The sequence below is a fragment of the Centruroides sculpturatus genome, unplaced genomic scaffold (assembly GCF_000671375.1).
Source record: "Centruroides sculpturatus isolate CEXI.00-Female unplaced genomic scaffold, Cexi_2.0 scaffold1401, whole genome shotgun sequence".
Taxonomy (NCBI): Eukaryota; Metazoa; Arthropoda; class Arachnida; order Scorpiones; family Buthidae; genus Centruroides; species Centruroides sculpturatus.
Window position 1 is genome coordinate 27,087 of NW_019386041.1, and position 21,241 is coordinate 48,327.

Genomic DNA, 21,241 nt, shown 5'->3' on the forward strand with positions numbered 1-21,241 from the left:
TCCACTTGGACCGCGAGTGTCGATCGAACTTTGAAACTTTCGCTCGTATCTCACGCCGTGATATTTTCTTTTCTGACGGATAAGAATTTTTCTGTCTTCATTACTTACACGTACAACGCGACAATTTTGCTTTGGAAGGAATGCTACATTTATTTCCAAATTTTGTAATGTCAGAGTTAGAGCTGGACTTTTCCGATTGATCCTTTTTATCCATCACCTGACGGGGCTACAATTTTTAAAAAAATTGCAACCTATAAATTCGCGCTGTCGCCCGTCTTAATCTCGAGAATGGGGTTAGATGAAATCCGAGACCAGATATGGAAACTTTAGGGACAAGAGGCCCCGAGTAACTATATACGAATTTCCCGTGCAAACCGAAAGTCACGTTTTTTTCAATTCAAAACTTCCTCCTTCAAAAGCAGTTAATAGATGACCGGCACGACTCTAGTACTTTTTAAGGGAAACTGTCCCCTATTTAGACGTTACAAACGTGGAGAAAACCCGGAAAACTCCGCGTGGCCAGCCCATCGGAGCCAAGCGCGAACCCACGACCGAACTCCCGGTGTTCGGAGAACGAAGACCGCTCGGCCACTGGTGGACTCTGCAAGCTGGTAATCGCATTTGTTAGAAACTTCATTGCAGGTACTGTACTTATACAAAAAGCGCTCCGATATCCAAAGTGGCAAAAAGTCGCCGAATTTTTTATTTCACTGATTTTCCTAAAAATTATATTACTATCATTTTAATTTTTTACATAGTAAAAATGCGTACAAGTTTATCCACAAAATATTATATTTCCATATAAATAATTATATTTTAGGTTTGCGCAGTGCGGCGGCAGGCCGGATCTGGCCCGCGGATCGTAGTTTGGTCACCCGTCTTATACGATAGGCCACAAGGATGGGCAACCCGCGGCCCGTGTAAAATATAATAAATATATCAATTTCCCAGCTTAAGGAAGTATGCGGCAAAAATTCAAGCGTTATTTTCTACAACTTATGTCAATAGTTTTTCCACAATGAATTTAGTAAAAATTAAAACAAAAAACCGGCTAAGAGACACATCGAAACTAATTTAAAACTAGCGGTGGCTAATATTTAACCAAATATTTCCAATATATTACGTTTACATCAATTTCAGAAGCTAAATTAAGCATACCTATTCTAATTTATAATTACACGTGAATAAAGAATTGTGATTTACCGACATTTTTTCCTCTTTTCTATGGTATGCGGCCGCGCCAGTTCAAAAGTTTTGAAACGCAGCCCTTACGTAGAAAAAGGTTGCCCATCCCCGCGATAGGCAGTCGACTTGTTACAATTATATATTGGGAGAGACAAAACTGTTTTAAAAGCTCTCTTTTCTTGCAAGAAAAAGAATCATTTTAGATGTGTCCTCTATTGAAATGATAACGATAGACTTTACTGGAATTTGAAATTTTGTTTTTATTAGAGCAAGGAAAATTGAAATAAAAATGGCCCAAAATGTTAGGTATTATGATATGTAAATTTGGGCCCATTTATTTCGATTTTGTCGCTCTAATAAAAACAAATCTAACAATGAAAACTTCTAATTCCGGTAATCATTTCAACAGAAGGCACACCTAAAACTTACCGGGCTTTCCTTTTATATTTTTGCAGTTTAGAACTCACATTCGACTTTCCAAATTCAATTTACTTTGTTTCTGTAAAACAATGCTTTAGAACCATATCCTTTTCTAGCATTAAAACAGAAAAAAAGACCTTTGGAAACTTCATTAAAAATTCATTTTATTCTACACAAAGACAAATTAAATATGGATTACAAATCTAGAAAGCGACGGTAAACTAACTCGACCCAATCTTCGTTGCGTCCTCGCGTTTCGTATGTCCATCCCAAGAGATTTGCACGTACAAAATCATATAAAAAACTAATCGACGTGCCGAGTAATTCTTACAAAGAATCTCGCCCGCGCGGTTTTAATCAAAGCGGGATGGATCCGCCAGTAAAAAGGATTACGGACCGGAAAAATTACTTTCTTCGAATTCCGGTCAGACGGTGACCGGAGAAGTGATTCTCGGAGAGGAGGCGGCGTTTCTGGCATTCTTCGCTTCCAGTTCCTGCTTGAGTTCGTTTACCTTCTGCTGTAACTGCGCCTTTAGGGCCAAAAATTCTCGACTACGCTGCTGTACGGATTCCTGCAAATATCGACGCCGACATTAATGACGAAGTTCGAGACAGTTTATACCAAACTACAAATATCGGAATGTTAATACAAAGTGCAAGAAAAGCAGATTTTTGTACGATTAATTGTTCTATCCATCCAAAACAGCCCTCTGAAGGTAATAGAAGTTTGCCCGAATGAATATTTTGATGCAGTCAATTTGAAAAACGAACTACTATAAGAGTTAGTTGCGATATTTCCTTTCTACAAACTATGCTCTCGTCTGATTATTTCGACAAAGTATATCGATACGCTGTCAATCCGAATTTATTAAGTGTCACCTAACACACCATCTGCAATCATTTCTCCTATTCATACTAATTACAAAAACTTGTTTTGTATCTTTTGAATTTTATCATACTACTAAACATTAATAAAGTTTGGCTAAAAACAAAATTTTTACTAACATCTTCTATGTGAGGATTAATGCGAGTGACAATTTTCGACACGATTACCACCCATTTGGAATTAACCATACAAAAAAAGAAACAAATCCTCGGCATAAGCAAATTCGAAAATCATTGAATTTAATTCTGATAACACGTTGCCAACTAAGATTTTTCAGATCTAAAGATTTGTGCCATCCATTAACGTGTGCTTCAATTGATTTGTATTTTATATATACAGTAGAGCATCGATTACCCGACTCAATTGGGGACTGGGGTTAGACGGATAACCGAAAAATATGAAAAAATACATTATTAGTATAGTATATTAGTATATCTCATGTAATTAGTATATTAGTATATCGCTATTAACCTACTTCGCGTTGAATTTTCATCGATGTTAAGCCTAACAAAATTTTTTTTTAAATAATAATCGTCGCTATTGTATCGTTAAAACTTAGAAAATTAAGCCTCGTTTAAATACTGGCTCCCTTTCGTGGTCGAGCCAGTGTTGCCAGCTAAAACACGTAAAAGTACTATTAAAGTAGCCAAGACATAGCCAAATATTGTAGCGCCACGTCACTAGCGGACATTTGAATTTGCCGACTAGAACGATTGGTTAACCGATGTGACGGTTAATCGGGGTTCGGATAATCGATGCTCTACTGTAGTTTTGAACGGCAGACGGCACAAGTGGGAAAGCATTCACACTTTAAGTCGGCGATTGCCACCCGGCAAGGCGCAGAATACCCTTAGGGCAGGCGGGATAAAAACGACTCCTCCAAACACTATGTGATGGCCCTCCATATACAAGAAAAACGTCGGCCGTACACGAAGTGTTTAGCTGGCAGAAAAGAGGGTAAGGGAAAGGGGAGGGACAGTCGAGAAAGGTAGGATCCCTACATACGCATACAACGGCATACATAAGGCTACAGTACCCGATATGTTTGATATTGGCGTGCAGTTTTTAGGCCGTAAGGCCGTAGTCATCCAAAGGGTCTAAAAGAAAACCTGAGTGTAGCAAACACCAATAACCGAGTACTTCCACAAAAAGCTAACAGTAAGTGTACTAATTAGTGCCGAGTGGTTGTTAGTAGGAAGACTGATATCTATTTAACACTAATATAACTAAATGCGATTGCAAATCTTAAAACTACTTAACAGATAGACAAACAGCGAGAAAAGCAAATGAACACAATGACAAACTAGACGAGATGAACGGACTGACAAAGACAAACGAGCAAGACCCCCCAAAAATTTTATTATTATTATTTTTGCCTTGTCCTGTAAGTAGCAGAGTGAGGGTGTAACTAGGGTAAAAGTGGCAAAGAGTCGCAGTAGTGTCGACCTTGGGATGAAAGTGTAGGTGAGCCTACCAGTGGTGTTGCGGTCCCAGTTCTCTTGCCAGAGAATGAAGATTTGCTTCTTGACGTGATTGTTGATTTACGAGATAGGAATGTAACTGAAAGTACTAACGACTGAAGACTTTGCAGCTTGTTTGGCAAGACGGTTGACGGTCTCGTTTCCGAGAACCCTGCATGACCCGGGATCCATTGGAAATCTATTCTAATGTTGTCTAAGTGTCTAAGAATCTGGTGTATGATATGGACAAGTTTTAAGCAGCTATCAGACTTCACAATCTTATGTAAAGCTATCAAACTGTCAGAATAAATGCAATAGTGTAAGTAGTGTCTGTTGTCCTTTCTACGCCTAATGTGAATTAAGCTCATATAAATAGCTAGAGTTTCTCCCTGTGCTATTGAGCAGTGTATACCTAGACGGAGCAATAATTGTGAAGAATTGTGACCTAAGTCAGAGTAGACTACAAAAGCGGCACCCACATCATCACCCATCTTGAAACTGTCAGTGTAAATCCTAAATGTGGGATGATCACCTGGATCTTCGAAGTAAACGTCGGGGGGCAAGGGGGTGGTAATCGTAAGTTGGGAGGGTATTTTTGTCGATGGTGAATTTTTTGATATCAACGATCAAGGTCAGACTGAGGAAATCTTACCTAATCTAATTATTTTGTCGACATCCGAGTCGCTATAATCTCGCCAGGGTAAGGTGACGAGATTTTCTTGCCAAATAATGCATTTAATTTCTAAGTCGATAGGGGTCAATCCTGACATTACCAAAAGAGCAATAGTGAGTGCAGTCCTATAAGTCTTACAAATGTGGAGAGCTGCAATCCTTTGAACAGATAACAGTTTTTTACAGTTATGGAGTTTGGCGGTCACGTAGCCCCAGACCTGTATGGCATAGAGGAGTGCTGGCTGAATTGCACCCCTGTAAATAAGCTTAGTAGCATTAGGGCCAAGACCCGATGTGTTCCTAGCAATACTAATGAGGGCGTTGGCCGTCTTTTTAGCTTTGTCCGTGATGTATTTGATGTGGGGTGTGAAGTTAAGTCTCTTGTAAAGAATAACATCTAAATATTTAATTTTCTTTGTTTGCTTTATTTCGTGAGCACCTGTTCAAAGGGTAAGCTTCCTGAGGAGTGGCACATTCCTACCTACTATTATGCTTTTGCATTTATCTGTGTTAATGGGTTGCCTATGTTTAATACTCCACTGGTGAATGCTATTGAGAATGTTGTTTCATATGTCCTGTAAATGTTCACTGTTCCTGTGTGAAGCTAGGATAATTGCGTCATCTGCATAGCCCTGTATGCGGCAACCAGGAGGCAGGGTGTCATTTAAGTGCAAAATAAAGTTATAGACTATGTTCCAGAGACCAGGACCAGACCTGGATCTCTCAGGACAGCCTTAAGTGATGGGTAAGACTATGTTATTTTGTGTTGTATAAAACCTGCACATTTTCAGTCCTATCTTACCTGTTGGTAAGATCAGTCCTATCTTACCTGTTGGTAAGATAGGACTGAAAAAGTTTGTAAAGATTTTGAGGGCAGTGATGAACATGTAATGTGTGCAGGATAAAAGACCACCAGGTGTGATCGAAGGTGCCTCTAAAGTTAATAGTAATAATTGCTGTAGGCTGACTGTTTTGTTTAGCTTGGTGGATGTAGTTAATGACCTGATGGAGGGAATCTACTGTACCTTTGTTTTTAGAGAAGCCGAACTGATTCTGATGCAGGGCTTTATGCTTGGGTAGGTTCCATGTGATCCTATTAATCATTAGACCGTCTAACACTTTCCCAGAGTTGGGAGAAGGCAGATCGGCCTGTATTTTTTGTAATTGTTAGTGCTGGTGGGTTTGGCATTCAATTTAACACTAGCCTTTTTCCACTGAGTAGGAAAAAGGCCAGTGTTCAAGCAGATATTGAAGAGAATTACAAATGTTATAGGATTGGCCTCAAACACATATTTTATTATCCTAGTGGTTATGCCATGAAGACCTGGGGCTTTGTTATCAGTGAGCAAACAGATGGCATTCAAAACCCCAATGTAGGTGAAGTTGTGGTCAGTATATTAGGTGGAGTGAATGTAGAACTCCGGATGATTACTTGTGTATTGTCATCCTGCTGTGAGTCATCTGAAGGGTAGAGGCTGATGAGGATGTGTGTAATAGTTTCTTCTGTGTTGTTGATGTAGCAACCATTGGGGAGCTGGATTGTGGAGGGGTATGGAGCTAGTGTTTTTCCTTACAAGTTAAGTAGTATGGTACAGATCAGGGGTTGCGACCGCACAGAAAGTGTTGGTACAGAAATCCTTCCAAGTATCAGTCCTTGTTTTATTTATAAGGGTTTTGTAAGTGTTGTGTTCATGCCTACACTGGTAAGCGTCTTTAATGTCCTGGTCCTGTTCTAAATTGCCTCCTTAATCTCCTTACAACTTCCATTTCTAAATTGCCTCCTTAATCTCCTTACAACTTATTTAACTTTATTTAACATTATTTAAATAAATGTCAATTAGGATTCTGGTTAATTTGACATTTATTTAAATAATGCAATTAGGATTCTGGTTAATTTGACATTTATTTAAATTAAGTAATGACAGAAAAACTATATAATTACCTGATGCCTCATGCATGGATTCCATCTACAATAATAGCCTTTCCATAACTGAATGTGCCTCATGGTGGTTGCGGGATATAGAACATGTTGCTGATGATACGTCGTGTAGAGAGGATTACAAAAATCCTCGTAATTACTGTTGATAAAAGACCATAACGATATGGTTTTATTTTTTACGTCCTACAAAAATAAAACAATTTGAATAAAACAAACTTTACTGGAAAAATATATTTAATGCAATATGAAAGACAAACTCAACAAAAATGTCTAGAAAATAATTTTATTGAAAGTGAGAATTGCAATAATGTCTGAGAAATTTTGACTCCTCACTGACATTATTGCAATAAATAAGCATCAAACTACATGAAACAAGACAGCAGACTAATAATGTGTAGCTCTGCCTTTTTAGCTAATAATGGCCTATGTGCATGGGATGGGGGTCAATGAGGTGTCAGAATTAGGGTGAGAGTATGGTTGTCTGGGCACGTTGGATGCCAGTCCATAATTCTACCCTGTCAATTGGAGATGACGTAGAGTCGTTGAGAGTAGGCCGAGTGGTGTCCCAAAGTGTTTGATTTAGTTGAAATCTGATAAGTGTAGAGCCACAGAAGTATCAGTAAGTCATTGAAATGTTCCTTGAACCAGTCCCATGTCATCCATGCATGAAAAGTTGTCAGCATGACAGTGCTGATCCACATCTCCACCAGAAATATATATCTGTACCTCTTTATGTTCTATCAATAAGTAGGTGGCACGTAAAGGGGGCAGAGATGGTCAGCAATAATATTTTTGTGTAACAGGAACTTCTCAGACTCCACATTAAGTAGTAGTCCATCTTAAGAGCAACAGAACAAACCCCACACCAGCACAAATCCTCCACTAGCCTGTAACACTCCTGCATGCACAAAGAAGCAATGGCTTCATGCAGTCTCTTCCATATACATACTTGGAACCCATTTTCAGTTGTTTCAAGCACATTGACAACTCACCATGCAAGGTACAATGCACAAAACCTGGATTAGAGCAATGGTACAGATGTAGTTAGAGCAATGGTACAACTATAGAATCCCATGGAATATAGTTTGCAGGCCTGATCAGAAAAGTATTAGGGCCCAAAAGGGCTACATATCCTGAAGCAAAATAACTAAGGCACCATACAAATCTTTTAATGAAAAACACGAATGAAATGGAATTTTATCAACGAGTCAATAGGAGCTGGCATTAAAACAAAATATAATTTGCCTCAATGTTTATTGCCATTTGATAGTTACAAGCCTGGAAAGCCATTGGCAATTCCAATCTGTAACCATATGTGTGCATTCAGAATCAACATATAGACTGATCATCTGTAATTCTGATATTCCTAATAGACTCTTGCCTGGAGATATTCAAAAATGGAGTATTCAGTCTTTCTTGCAGTTACAATCTGTCCTCGATGAAAAGATGAGAAAGCTCATCCACATGGCTTTGTTACACCTGCTGATTTACTACAGTCGGTGCTCTATTAATATCACACATGAGCAGTCAAACTGCTTTACATTTCCGGCAAAAGGAGTCAACAAGCAATCATCTGCTGTATCTTCTTTTTTGGGATTTTACAGTCTAAAATTGAATAAATTGATATTATAGATACACCAATTGTAAATGAAATTCAAAACAGCAATTGAAGTCGTAAAATAGCTTTTCATTTTAATGCTGCACCAATGGAATTTATAAAAAGTGCCTTTGAGACAAACAGTACACAAACACATCAAAATTAATGAACAAGACAATCAAAAAATATTTTTATCCAGAAATATTTTTGGCTTTCTTGAAGCCATCCTCAGCTAAACTTAGAGCAGTTACATATTCCAAAATGGAAAATTTTGTTTTTCTTATATTGTAATCAAGCTGTGTAATGCTTGATGATTTTACTGTTCTTCTGTATTGTAATAAGTCTTACTGTACATTAAAGCCAAACTATTGCAAGATTATATTAGACTATGTTACTACTACTATTATTATTAAATAAATGCTAAGTAATTTGGCACCATCTCTTACTAAATTTAAAAATTATAATTAAATTAATATTTTAATAAGTAATTTAGAAAGTTCTAGAAAAGAATTGGCCCAAAGTGGGACTTGAACCTGCAAGTCCAACTTACCCACTTATCAAGCAATTGTGCTGCCAGTTAAGCTACCAGAGCCTTTGCCCAATCCTCGCTTCCAGAACTTATTAATTTGAATATAATTATATTCAGTTACTTACGGCATCAGCTGGTGATGACTCAGAATCTATGCTTTCCAGAACCTTCTAAATAATTTATTATATTTATTAAATTTAGCAAGAGATGGCACCTAATGCCTGCATCTAGTGCCAAATTATTTAGCATTTAATTAACAATAGTAGTACTGATATAGTCAAATATAATTCAGCAATTATTTGGCTTTAATATGTAACTATAAGGTTTAGATGTTTATATTTGTATTTATTATACACTGAGTGGCCAAAAAATTTGAAACACTCCTTATTTGAAAGTATACCAGTCCAACAGTGACGTAGAGTGATGTAACAATGCAGAGTTGCTTATATAAGGAACGCTCAGCTTCAGATGACATAGTTATCAAGGAATTTAATGTCAAAATGGGTAAGATGAAAGATTTAAGTGACTTTGAATGAGGGATGATCATCAGCGCAAGAAGAGCTGGTGCCAGCATCTCTGAAATGATTCTTTTAAGATTTTCTTGGGTGTTTAGATAGTGGCAATTGAGAAAAAAACTTCAAGCAATAAGTACAATTCTGGTTGAAAAAGGCTGGTGAACAAGAGAGTTGAAAGATGATTAGCACGCATAGTCTGCAGCAACAGAAGGGAAACAACACAACAAATTACAGCTGAATTCAATGTAAGTGTATCACAAAGCATATCCCAATGCACAACAAGGACTTAGCAAAGGATGGGCTTTAGCTGCAGGAGACCATCAAGAGTGCCTTTGATATGATAGAAAAATAGGAAAAAGGCACCTATTGTGGGCCCAGGAATGACAAAACTGGTCACTTGAGGATTGGAAAAAAGATCCTGGTCCGATGAATCTCGTTTCCTGCTCCATCATACAGATGGCAGGATAAGAATATGGTGCAAAACAGCACAAATTCATGGACCCCCTCCTACCAAATGACAACTCTTCAGACTGGTGACAGTGGAATTATGGTGTGGGGAATGTTTTCCTGGAGTACACTGAGTCCCTTGATATTTGTGGACACATCTCTGAATAGCACAGCTTACCTCAACATCATTGCCGGGATGAAGTCAAAAGATCACTTCAAAGTTTGGAAACGCCACCATCCAATCTGACCCAACTTTAGAGCTGCCATTATGTCAGCATGGGCCAACATTCCTCAGCAATTTGTCGAGTCCATGCCAAGAATAATATCGGCTGTGATGTGATCAGAGTTAAAGGTGGACCAACTTGTTATTAGAGGGCATCTCTAATTTTTTGGCCACTCAGTGTATATGTAAAAATTAACTCAATTGAGGCTGATTTTGAAATTATTTGAACTTTACACTCAGCTTGAAAATATGTACTAATTGTTTATTGTCTTTGATATTGATCAATGCTACTTCCTTTAAATAAATAAAAAATCTAACATAACTCATTTTGAATTATTTTACAAAACTTATTTAATCAAATAAGACTTACCTCTTTCATTCTTTCACGTTCTGAATTATAAAGGAACGTTCCAAAAAGACAACTATATAAATGATCCAATATTGTAATCAGAAAATGCTCGTTAAATTCAAATGCGTTGGGAAACTGAAAAATTGAATATATACACTATTTAAAAGTCAACAAAACAACTAGCAACTGTATTTTTCATACTTTGCATTCAATTATTTTAATAAATTAAATTGCAGGTAATAGATAAAGTTTTTAATCTATGCAACAGTATGTTTTATCAGAAATAATTTAAATACATGAAAGTTTAACTTCTTATTGGATTTACTTTAAATATTTATTTTGCCTTCAAACTGACAAAACAGTTCATGTGACATCATAATTCTGTACATATAATTACTGACATAAACCTATAGTAAAATCGCTCTATGTTGACTGCCTAAGAGACTGGACCTGTGGTTGAAATATGGTAAATATGCATTTTATTGTTATTTGATTCAAAAAGAAATATATTAAATTTAAAAACCTGGTAAATTATCACAGCTTACACTTATTAACATCCCCTTTGTGTGAAATTTGAGAGGAAGGTGTTATTTTTAAGGTCAGGGTAGATGGTCAGTGTAGCCCCACACTAACTACTACTACTATTACTGATGTCAATAAGTCATCGTGTTGTAAATGAAAATTCTCTTCCTAATTTTAAGTCAGTCAAATTACAATGTTATTATTTTATTGTACTCAGAAGAATGTTTTCTTTAACGTTTAATTAACAACTAGTTTTGTTAGATCTGATTAATTTTATATTTTAGTCACAAGTTAACTGGCAGGCCAATAACCCCAAGGTTTCTGGCATAATGGTTTTCCCCATTTTTATGTGGCATGCCAATTATTTTGAAAAAATATGATGTCATAACTAACATCTTTTCATTGATTATAGAAGATATAGTGCTGCAATTCAAATTTACAGTTATTAATATAATAACCAAAGTCTATTTGCTTAATTGTTTGTTGTCGTTTTTCTCAAAAGATAACACATTCTTCATAACATATTAAAAAATAACATAATGTAATATTTATTATTTATGATGATGATTATTATTAGTATTAATGAATAATAGAAGAAAATAATATTAATAACATTAATACTAACAATTATAGTATTGAAAGCAAGATTGTTGACCAGATGACACTACTTTGTATCATTCTGCATCGTAATTTTTTATTTAGCTGTTTTTGCCTGATCTTATTCAAGAAACAAAGAATATTAAGGTATCTACTATTCAGAAAAGACAGCAAGGAAACCTTTTTTCAAGCCTATAGAATTTTTGTATTGTTTTGTATCTGGGTGCAAATGGCAGAAGCATAGATACTTCTGCCATTTGTATCCTAGATAAAAAACCATACCATTATGCTCTGCCATGTTGTCTCAGTTGGTTTGACAAGCAAGTAGTATTCGTTGGAGACATAATATATTAACTAGGGGAAGGAGTAGGATAAATACATTTCATTCGTTTTCCCTTGGAATGTTAAGATACGAATAATGGGATTCTGACTGACTCAACCGGGACAAAAGGCTGAACCATTAACTACTTGTTTCCATCAAATATGACGGGGAAACTATCCAGTACTGTTCATAAAGAAAAAGAAAACACAAAAGACTACAAATTCAACTAGATACAAATACAAGTTGATTGGACAGAAAAGTACAAGATTGTTGTCTGTCTTTTTCTGCTGAAAGCATGCTTTTGTCCTCCATTGTCAAAATACCAGTCAACATAGAAAGGCATTTGTATACAGCAAATGTTTTCAGTTTTAATAGTGCATGCTTTACTTCTGCACAAAACACAAAGCACTCCATTAGACTCTTCATTAGAGCTACCCCTCCATCAAAAGCAATCTTCATGCTTTGTTTCTGAAGGAATATGGCTTTACAGATTTTCCAGTAACTAAAGTTGAAATTTTTCATCAATTGTACTTGCACCCAAGAGGACAATTACATGTTCTTTCAACATTTTTCCATTTTTACATCTTTCCTTTTCAGAGCTAAACTCCAGTCTAGCATTGCTTTAAAAGAGGGTCACACTTGTTGGCATAAAAAATTTCTTTTTAATTGAATCATTTTGCAAATTCTGGAAATTTCTATTTGAATTTTTTCATGACTCATAAGAATTTCATTTGAAATTCTTATGGACAATACTTTATGAGAAATTTCATATTTTGATTTGAATTTTTAAGGTCACCTATTAGATGCATGAAAATTGAAGATTTTGAAATAGCAGCAAACGTTTTGTGACTTCTTGAATCATTGGTCTGGAAACTCTAGCATTTATTGCTCTCATCTTTCTAAGGGCTCTTGCTTTCTTCACCAGGAGAAAAAAAATCCACATATCTGGTCCAGGATTTATCTGAAAACTTCATTAACAACAAATAATGAAATGTACCACTCTGAATCAAAAAATTATCATAATCTTACAATTCCAGTCTTTTCTAACTTTCAATGTTAAAATTATAAAATTTTAAGTCCTATCTGCTAATAATTCACTAAGCATCTAATTAACCTGTTATTGACTGTACAGTGGTACCTCAGGATACGAACGCCCCAGCATACGAAATTTTCAGGATACGACATGAAATTCAAACATATTTTTGCTCCACGATACGAACAAAAACTCACCATACGACGTTACATTAGTTCGCAGCGCCATTTTTTATTCACTTCTGTTCACCGGTCTCAGTCCCGCGTTTGCTTCGTGGTGGAAGGATCTCGCTCGATAAAGGAAATCTCGAGGTATTATCAGAAAGTGACCGATTTTATTGAAAAGAAACATCCCGAAAAGTTCACACTGGCCGTATTGCCGCTCGGAGTTATGACATTTGCCTAAGTCATTTTAGAAACATTTTAAAAAGTAGGCAAAGCCAAACCTCTTTGCATAGATATTTTACTGAGCGACCTCTAGCCAGTGAAAGTTCTGGTGGAAGTGAAGGAAAAAAAGCAAAAAGTAGCAAATAAAAATTAAAACAAAAAAATATAAAAAACAACACTAATTTTTTTCATCTTTTCTAAGTTATTTTTAAGTTATTGTTACATTATGTTATGTAAGTTAAGTTTTAGTATCATATCCCTTCTCCCTCTCCACCACTACCAGTTTACACCTCCACCGTCGTCTATCCTCAAAAGTAAAGTGCAAATAAAACTACATTTTTTAAAAATCAATTATTAATCTATTATGGTTATTTATACATTTACAACTACAAAACGCATTTTTCAGTGTTTTCCTTTTTTTTAATGTACTATATTTTTCATAATCAGTGTTTTTCTTTTTTTTAATGTACTACTTAGCTTTAATTTGAGTGTGTTTTTCGTGTTAGAACGAATTATTTGGTTTTACATGTAATCATATGGGAAAAAATGATTCACCTTACGACATTTTCATGATACGATCTCAGTTTCAGAACGGATTAATTTCGTATCCTGAGGTACCACTGTATTTCAAAAACAAAACTGTATGTGAAAATGCTAAGTAGATTTTAAAAATTCATCGTTTTAAGAAATTCAAAAAATTGAAATATTTAAAATACTTATTTTTAGAATTACTTTTTGTTACACAGATATATTGTTTAAGATGATCTGACACCTTTGTTGTAAAATTTGTGATTTACATCACAATGAGAAGCGAGTGAGACTTATCATCTGGAACGAGAAAAACAATCCAAATTTTACAAAATGACGGTAAATCTCAATTGGAATTGCAAAAATAATTAATTGTTTACAATACACAGTATCAAACATCTTAAAACAAATGAATTTGGGAAAGAAAATTCTTAAATAATTGTCTAAACTGTGGAAGAAAATGCTCAAGAATTTTGAGAGATGAACATAAATGAAAGGAAATAGTAAGAAAAAAAAAATTGTTTTAAATCAAGCAGATATTATTGTTCTATACAGAAAAACGAGAATGTAAATGAGTCCCACGGTACAACAGTTCACACACTTCACTTCACGGAGTCTAGAAAAAAAAAAAAAACACTAAACTTGTTTCAGTAATATAAACATTATATTAATTGGACCTCCAAAAATTGGAATAAGATTATTTTTAGTGACAAATCAAGGTTTCGAGTATCTTATGGTGATCAGGGTGTACGTTTGTGAAAAACCAAACAAATCTTTCATCCATCCACACTAAAGCAATGTGTCAAATATCCAGGAAATGCAATGATTAGTGATGTAATGAATATTCGGTTACTATTCGGTATTTGGCCTATTTTCCGCTATTCGGCCGAATACCGAATACCTAAAAACAGGAGTAAGAAATAACAAAAACACAGTAAATTAATCATTTTGGTATTTAGATTTAATGTTATAAGGTTAGTGTTGTTTGTTTATATTTATTTATAACTTATAACATGCACAAAATAAAAAAGAAAATAATATTAGTCACACATATTCACAATTTATAATTACAAAGATCAGCACACATACACACCTATTCGTTCGAGAATCATCACACATCTGAGGTCTGACCCTGCCTATCCTTCTTTTTAAGCTCTCTTCCCTTTCTCTTTCCTCTATCGCTCTAGTCCATATAATAAGCGCTCACGATACTTTCGATTCATCACTTTTCCATCATAGATTTCCCATTTTACAATTACTTGACTAATAGCCTGGTGATAACGGAGAAGAGAGACAAATAGAATGTCGGTATAAGTCACAGTTACAATTTCACAAATTCGAGACAGCTTGGTAGCCCAAATGGCCCTAGGCTTGTGTGTGCACAGGCATAAGCCTAGGGCAGGGGTCGGCAACCTGCGGCTTGCGAGCCACATGCGGCTCTTTGGATGTGAAGCTGCGGCTCTTTAGTTCCATACGCAAATATTATTTACTTTATAAAAAAAAAACATTTAAAAATCGTTCTGAATCGATTAACGAGGATTCGGCACCAATTCTATCTCTCAGCCACTTGTACTCGCTTTTCATCACACCCCTCCCCCGTGACACGCGTCGTCACTGTCGTCAGTCTGTCGGAAGCTCTCGAATGACGCCGTCGTCGGATGTTTCTATGAGGTTTAATTCGCTTTCGACGCAAGACAATTCTGAATAAATAGATTAGTTTTTTTTTATCAAAAACTTTATTTATGCGAGTACTATTTATTGTTGGCAAGAAAAAATTTTGTGGCTCTTTAAAAACTGAAATTTTGTAAATTGTAATTTTTGGCTCTTCCGACTCAAAAGGTTGCCGACCCCTGGCCTAGGGCCGTATCATTACAAGCATTTAGGTTACCGAAGTCTATGACAACAATTGTTTGGCACTGATGGCCAGCGAATTTTGCGCCAATAAGCTGCCTCGACTTGTTCGATTATGTTATCAACTCAATTTCATATTTATTTTCACATTTTCACTTCGCGGTCCTTCTCTCTTCTTTTTCTGTTATTTACACGTGTAGGTCATTTCATTGTTATCCACGTTTGATATAATCATTTATCACATATTGCCATGACGTTCTTGTCTGTCCGCTACAACTGTCAAGAATTAACGCGATTGGCGAAGCGTAGTGACAGCAGGCCAATAGAGAGCAGGGTCCTTACCATAATGCAGTTTGCGCACCAATTTTCATACGTACATTAATCGAGCAGAATAGTTTGGTTGAATATTCGGCTATTCGGCCACGCTCCTGGCCGAATATACTATTCGTTGCAACACTAGTAATGATATGGTATGCATGTCTGCATGTATAGGCCAAATGATAACTATTAAAGGTATCTTAACTTCCTCAAAGTATCAAGAGTTGCTAGAATACTTCTTGCTCCTCTCATGAAAGAATTTCATTCAGACAATGTTATTTTCCAACCAGGTCTCACACCCGCTCATGCAATGAAGTCAACCCAAACTTGGTTTACAGACAATAATATCAATTTACCAGACTTAAATCTTATAATCTATGGGGGATGATAAAATAAAGATTAATGGAAGAAAAGACTTCAATATTAAGGGAGTTAGAAGAAAAATTGAAAAAATTTGGTTCAAAATTGTACCTAAGGTTATCAGATGTTAGCTAATTCAAAATCATGAATAATCTAAATCAGTGGTTCCCAATTAGTTTTTCCTGCGTACCACTTCAAGAAAGAGCTCAAATTCACGTATCCCTTATAGCAGAAATTCATATTAATCCATACTAATATTATAAATTTGAAGGTAATTCTGCCTGTCTGTCTGTCCTTTTCATGTCTAATCCGCTGAACAGGTTTTAATAAAATTTGGCACAGAGATAGCTTACACATTGGAGATGGACATAGGCTACATTTTACTGCGAGAAAATATCTTACTCCCCACAAGAAAATTTGATATAATGTGAGCGAAGCTGTGGGTAGACAGCTTGTGATAAATAGAATAAGTTTTTTTTTTACATTTATTACCTTTAAAATACAATTCTAATAATAATGAAAATAACATAAGGTTATTTAATTTTAATGCAACAAATGTGCATGATTTTCTTTGCACAACTTTGTAAAATCTGGTTGCTTTTTGGTCAGCTTCAGTCTCAAGTAATCTTCGAGTTGAAGTCTGTGATGATGTTTAGTTTTAATGTTTGTCGTGGCCAAAAATCCGCTCTTGCAGGGGTATGTTGTGCAAAATGGTAAGAAATATTTTATTGCTGCTTTGCTGACATGATAATAATGATAATTGTACAATTAACACAAATTGTGTTAATTGTACAATTAACACAAATTGTGTTAATTGTACAATTTTTGTTTCTTGCGTAAGAATTTCATTTAGATATTGTCACAAATGCATTTTTTTTTAAATGAAATTTTGAGAATATTTTTAGTTATAAATAAATGAATTTGTGCATTCGACATCATTATTTTTTTTGATTGCTTCATCTCATGCATTTAAATTTTAAATCGACCAATTTTAGATTGCTGCGCGTACCCCTTCATGCAATTACTATGGTTGTTGAAATACTGAATATAAATGGGGTTTGCTTGCAAAATCCACACGTGCAAAGTCATGGTTAACAGCTAGTACATGATATAATTAAAAACAAAGCTTATCCAATTAAGAATTAAATAAATTTTCAATATCTTTTATAAAATACAGGTATCCCTCATATAACATACTAGTTACATTCTGAAAAACTGTCATGTTACATGAATCTGTGCTATACAAAACAAAGAACTAGTGCAAAACAGGGTTAGGTTCTAAAAGTTAACAAAAGTGTACTATTCTTTTCCATTACTAACAGACATATATTTATTAAAGCAATCGATAATTAACTAACAATCACAATTAAAAGTAATGTATTACATGTTAATATTAGTTTTAGTTAAACCAGGGTGTTTTCTTTCTACAAAATATCGTCATCATCTGAGTTTTTTGTTGATATTGATCAGAAATATCATTATCTTCATTTTTTTATTTTTACCATAAAATTTGTTATGGTAAAAATAAACGTATGACCAAAATAAAAATATGTTATTAATCAAAAATTTGTTCTAGTGGGTCACATTTGTTCATCAAAGGACAGTGATTTTCATCCAGAATTTGTGTTCGAATACCAAATCGTTTGAGTTGGGAATGGTTCGATTACAGAGATACTGTCATATTTCATTGTCATTTTTACAAATAATTACTTACCTATGGTTAAAAGTTTAATATCACTTACGTTTAAATAAAATATACAAACTATAAAGATTAATCTATAAAAAGAAAACACAGTGACAGTCTTAAAGGCATATATTTATTAAAACAACAATGCACCCAGTTGATAGGAAAGCTAGGAAAAGGAAGGAAAAAAAAATGCTACTCTCAGTTTTCATTAAAGTAAACCTAATGAAAGACAGAAGATAAATTGAAAATTTCAATACTCTAAAATCTGTGGGCAAATTTTGAGATGACACAATGATTATTTGAATAAACAAATAAATCAAATAATGGAGTTTACACTTAAAAACTGAAATTTTGTAAGGAGAATTTTCCAAACTTTAGAATCATGTTAGGGTGAAACTGTGTTGTATGAGGAATACCTGTATTAAGGATTATCCTGAAGAACTCGGCTTCTACTGTACTATTTTAGATACAGTTTTTTGGATTTTTGCAGGAAATCAAACATATTTTTAGACACATCTAAAAATTCTCTAATCAGTCTCAGTAGAGGGGAACCTAACTGCACCCAGTGAAAATGAGTAAGATCGGCTATAATCTAATAATCTTAATCTTTGCTGTCGTTACTTTTTAACCGAGAAATGCTGGGCTCATCTTCTAGTACATATATATAGTCTTGCATTTTTATCAGTCACGTTTTTTGTTTGTAGGGCATTAAAGAATCTGTCCAATGTTGATTGCTTTTCTCTTTTCTTCAAGATTTATTGGAAGCAATTAATAGTATTGTGGTTGTAGAGATTCCTAAGCCTATTAACCTCAACCTGGTTTGGATGCCATTCTAAGAACATTGTTCTGACATCCTCTCACTTCTTCAAAAGACTTAGATAGCAGATGTCAGCACTACTCCCCTTTTTCAGAAGGAAACACATCTCACTGAGTTTCTTGATGTTTTACATTCAAAAGTTCTTGGCATTCTTCTTTGTCAGATCAGTTTCAGGTTCCATTATGAGCTCTTTGATGTTCTTTGTTTCTCAGATGTGATTTTTGTTACTCCTTTAGTTGCTTGAGTCTTCTTGATTATAACTTTCTTACATAAGATTGTGCTTACTGTAGACCCGTTCAATCCATACTGCCTAGTGACATAAGACATCTGCCCACTCTCAACCTTGGCTATTATACCTTTTGAAAATAAAAACCGATGAAAAAACTTAACCCCTTCTTTCCGAGGGTACCAATTGATCGGTACCCTCGGAAAGAAAGGATTATTATTAAGCAATTGTTAAGCATTTTAAGCAAAACCACAAGGGTACCGATTCATTGGCACCTAGTAAAAAATCGATTTTTATAAAATTTATCAACAACAGATGTCAGCACTTGACGGCAGCATCTTGTCTATTGTCTGTTTCACATATTTTTGTCCATGCAGTGCTTTGTTGACTTAAAAACTTTTAATTAATACTTTTTTCCTAAATTCATTTTTTCCTGATAATTTTTTATTTCATTTTTAGCATGATAAGTTCATTCATGTTATAATAAGTTTATTCACCTATAATAGGTTAACATGTTATAAATATTTAAGTTGTGACCTTCAGTTCTGACATTTTATATATTATTTATTTTTATCTAAAATATCAGCAAATGTTACATGTATTACTACTGGTAATCATATGTTTATAACAAAAATTTATATTCTTGTTTGATATGAAGTAAATACAGTATATTAGTTTATTATTTTAGTTCATAGCAGAATGAAGTTTTAATTTCAAACAAATGTTTGATATAATGTGCAATAATTTCACAACAAATAAACGTACATGCATAAATGTTATATAGAGTTGTACAAAACGATATTCTATGTCTTTCTGGCTCAGTGGCAGCAGAAAAACTAGGTAATGAGACAACATTCATTTTGACAAGTTAAAAAATAATCAAGTTTAAATGTCAGTTCTGATATATATATATTTTTTTTCTTATAAATTTTTCTAATAAAATGTATTGAAAAATATCGTATTTAAAACTAAAGTTGTTAATAAATGTACATGATTTTTTTCATATGAACGTAATGATAATTTGATTTCTGGTGAATTTTTAAAATAGTGCCTGCCCAACAGTGTTGTGAAGACTATAAAAAAATTCTGTCAGAAAGTTAAACAAAAAGCTGGAATTACAAGGGAGAGTTTCAAAGTTCAGAGGGATACTATAATGGGTTGAGTGTCAATGTCTCCTGCATTCCAAAAGGTTTCAAATTGTTATCTGGAGACAAGGGAAGACTAATCGATATTTATTATTTTACGTCGCTTCTTCTCGTGTTTGTTCTGTGAGGTGTTTGTTGTCCAAACATAAAAATCTGTTGCAAAAATGTTTGTTGTCTGATTTGTCCGTAGTCCAAACTGTTTGTTAACCGATCATCCACTGTATACTGTAATAACTTTTACCAACTGTCTAGATTTTCACACATGACAACAGACACCATTTAATTCTGTTATAGTTTTGATTTTGTAAGTATCGTGAAAACATTAAAATTATTTGTGCTGAAAGTTAAGAATTAGAAAGAAAAATCTCAAAACTATTGAAAGAGTTATGACTATGTAATAGACTGTATTTAATCTATTAAATTTCAGTAGTTGTCACTCCTTCAATAGTTTTGAGTTTTTTCTTTCTAATATTTAAACACAGAGTCATTTGTTCCTGTTTTGTGCAGAAAATTAAGTTTAGTACAAAACTTAGGTTATAAAACAGAAGTGTAAATTTAGAAAATAAAATGAAAAAGTTATTGGTTTAGACTCAGAAGGGAAAAGTTCAACACAAATAGTTCAACCATACAGAATGAAAGTTTTTTTTCATAATTGGATTATTCTTATTGTTATAACCTAGTGAACATTTAACTATCATATAATTACAACAGAAACTGATATGTTCTTAATTATGTTTATAATGTGAAATAGAAATTCTTTTTGTTTGGAAATTTTTAGATTAAATACTTTCTATAGAAAAAATAACATTATTCATATAAGTCGACAGATTTATTATGAAAAACATATTGACTAAATTAACAGAGATGCAGAATAGGTCTGAATGCGCAAATAAGGTTCAAGGGAAATTTACAGTAGAAAGTTAATGTTATGACAATGGCCACAAAAACATTATGATAAAATGGAGTAGAATCTTAACTATGGACACTAATTGGGAATATTTTCTAAATTGCAAAAAACCCTGTTTTTAAAACTGAAAATGAAATATTATTTGCTTTATTTCTAATCAGTCATTCTGTACATTGCTGCCTACTTAAATAGTTATGCACTTGAAGTAAGGACAACCGTGGTTTCAATTTTCACATAAAAACCAAAACAGACCTTTAAAAAGAACCAAAAAAGAAAAATCTGTTTTTATTTAGTATTAAAAAGAGTTTTGGATGAATTAA

General features: G+C 34.3%; 1 protein-coding gene across 1 annotated transcript in view; it reads right to left on the bottom strand.

The window, feature by feature from the left end:
* Positions 1-1,743: 1,743 nt before the first annotated feature.
* LOC111613276 (myotubularin-related protein 2-like) overlaps positions 1,744-21,241 on the bottom strand; it is a 73,751-nt gene continuing 54,253 nt past the window's right edge. The window contains exons 12-14 of the mRNA XM_023354625.1: positions 10,244-10,357; positions 6,566-6,745; positions 1,744-2,177 (exon numbers count right to left, since the gene is read on the bottom strand). Coding sequence (XP_023210393.1) covers positions 2,031-2,177; positions 6,566-6,745; positions 10,244-10,357 — 441 coding nt within the window. The 3' untranslated portion in view covers positions 1,744-2,030. The remainder of the gene's footprint in view (positions 2,178-6,565; positions 6,746-10,243; positions 10,358-21,241) is intronic.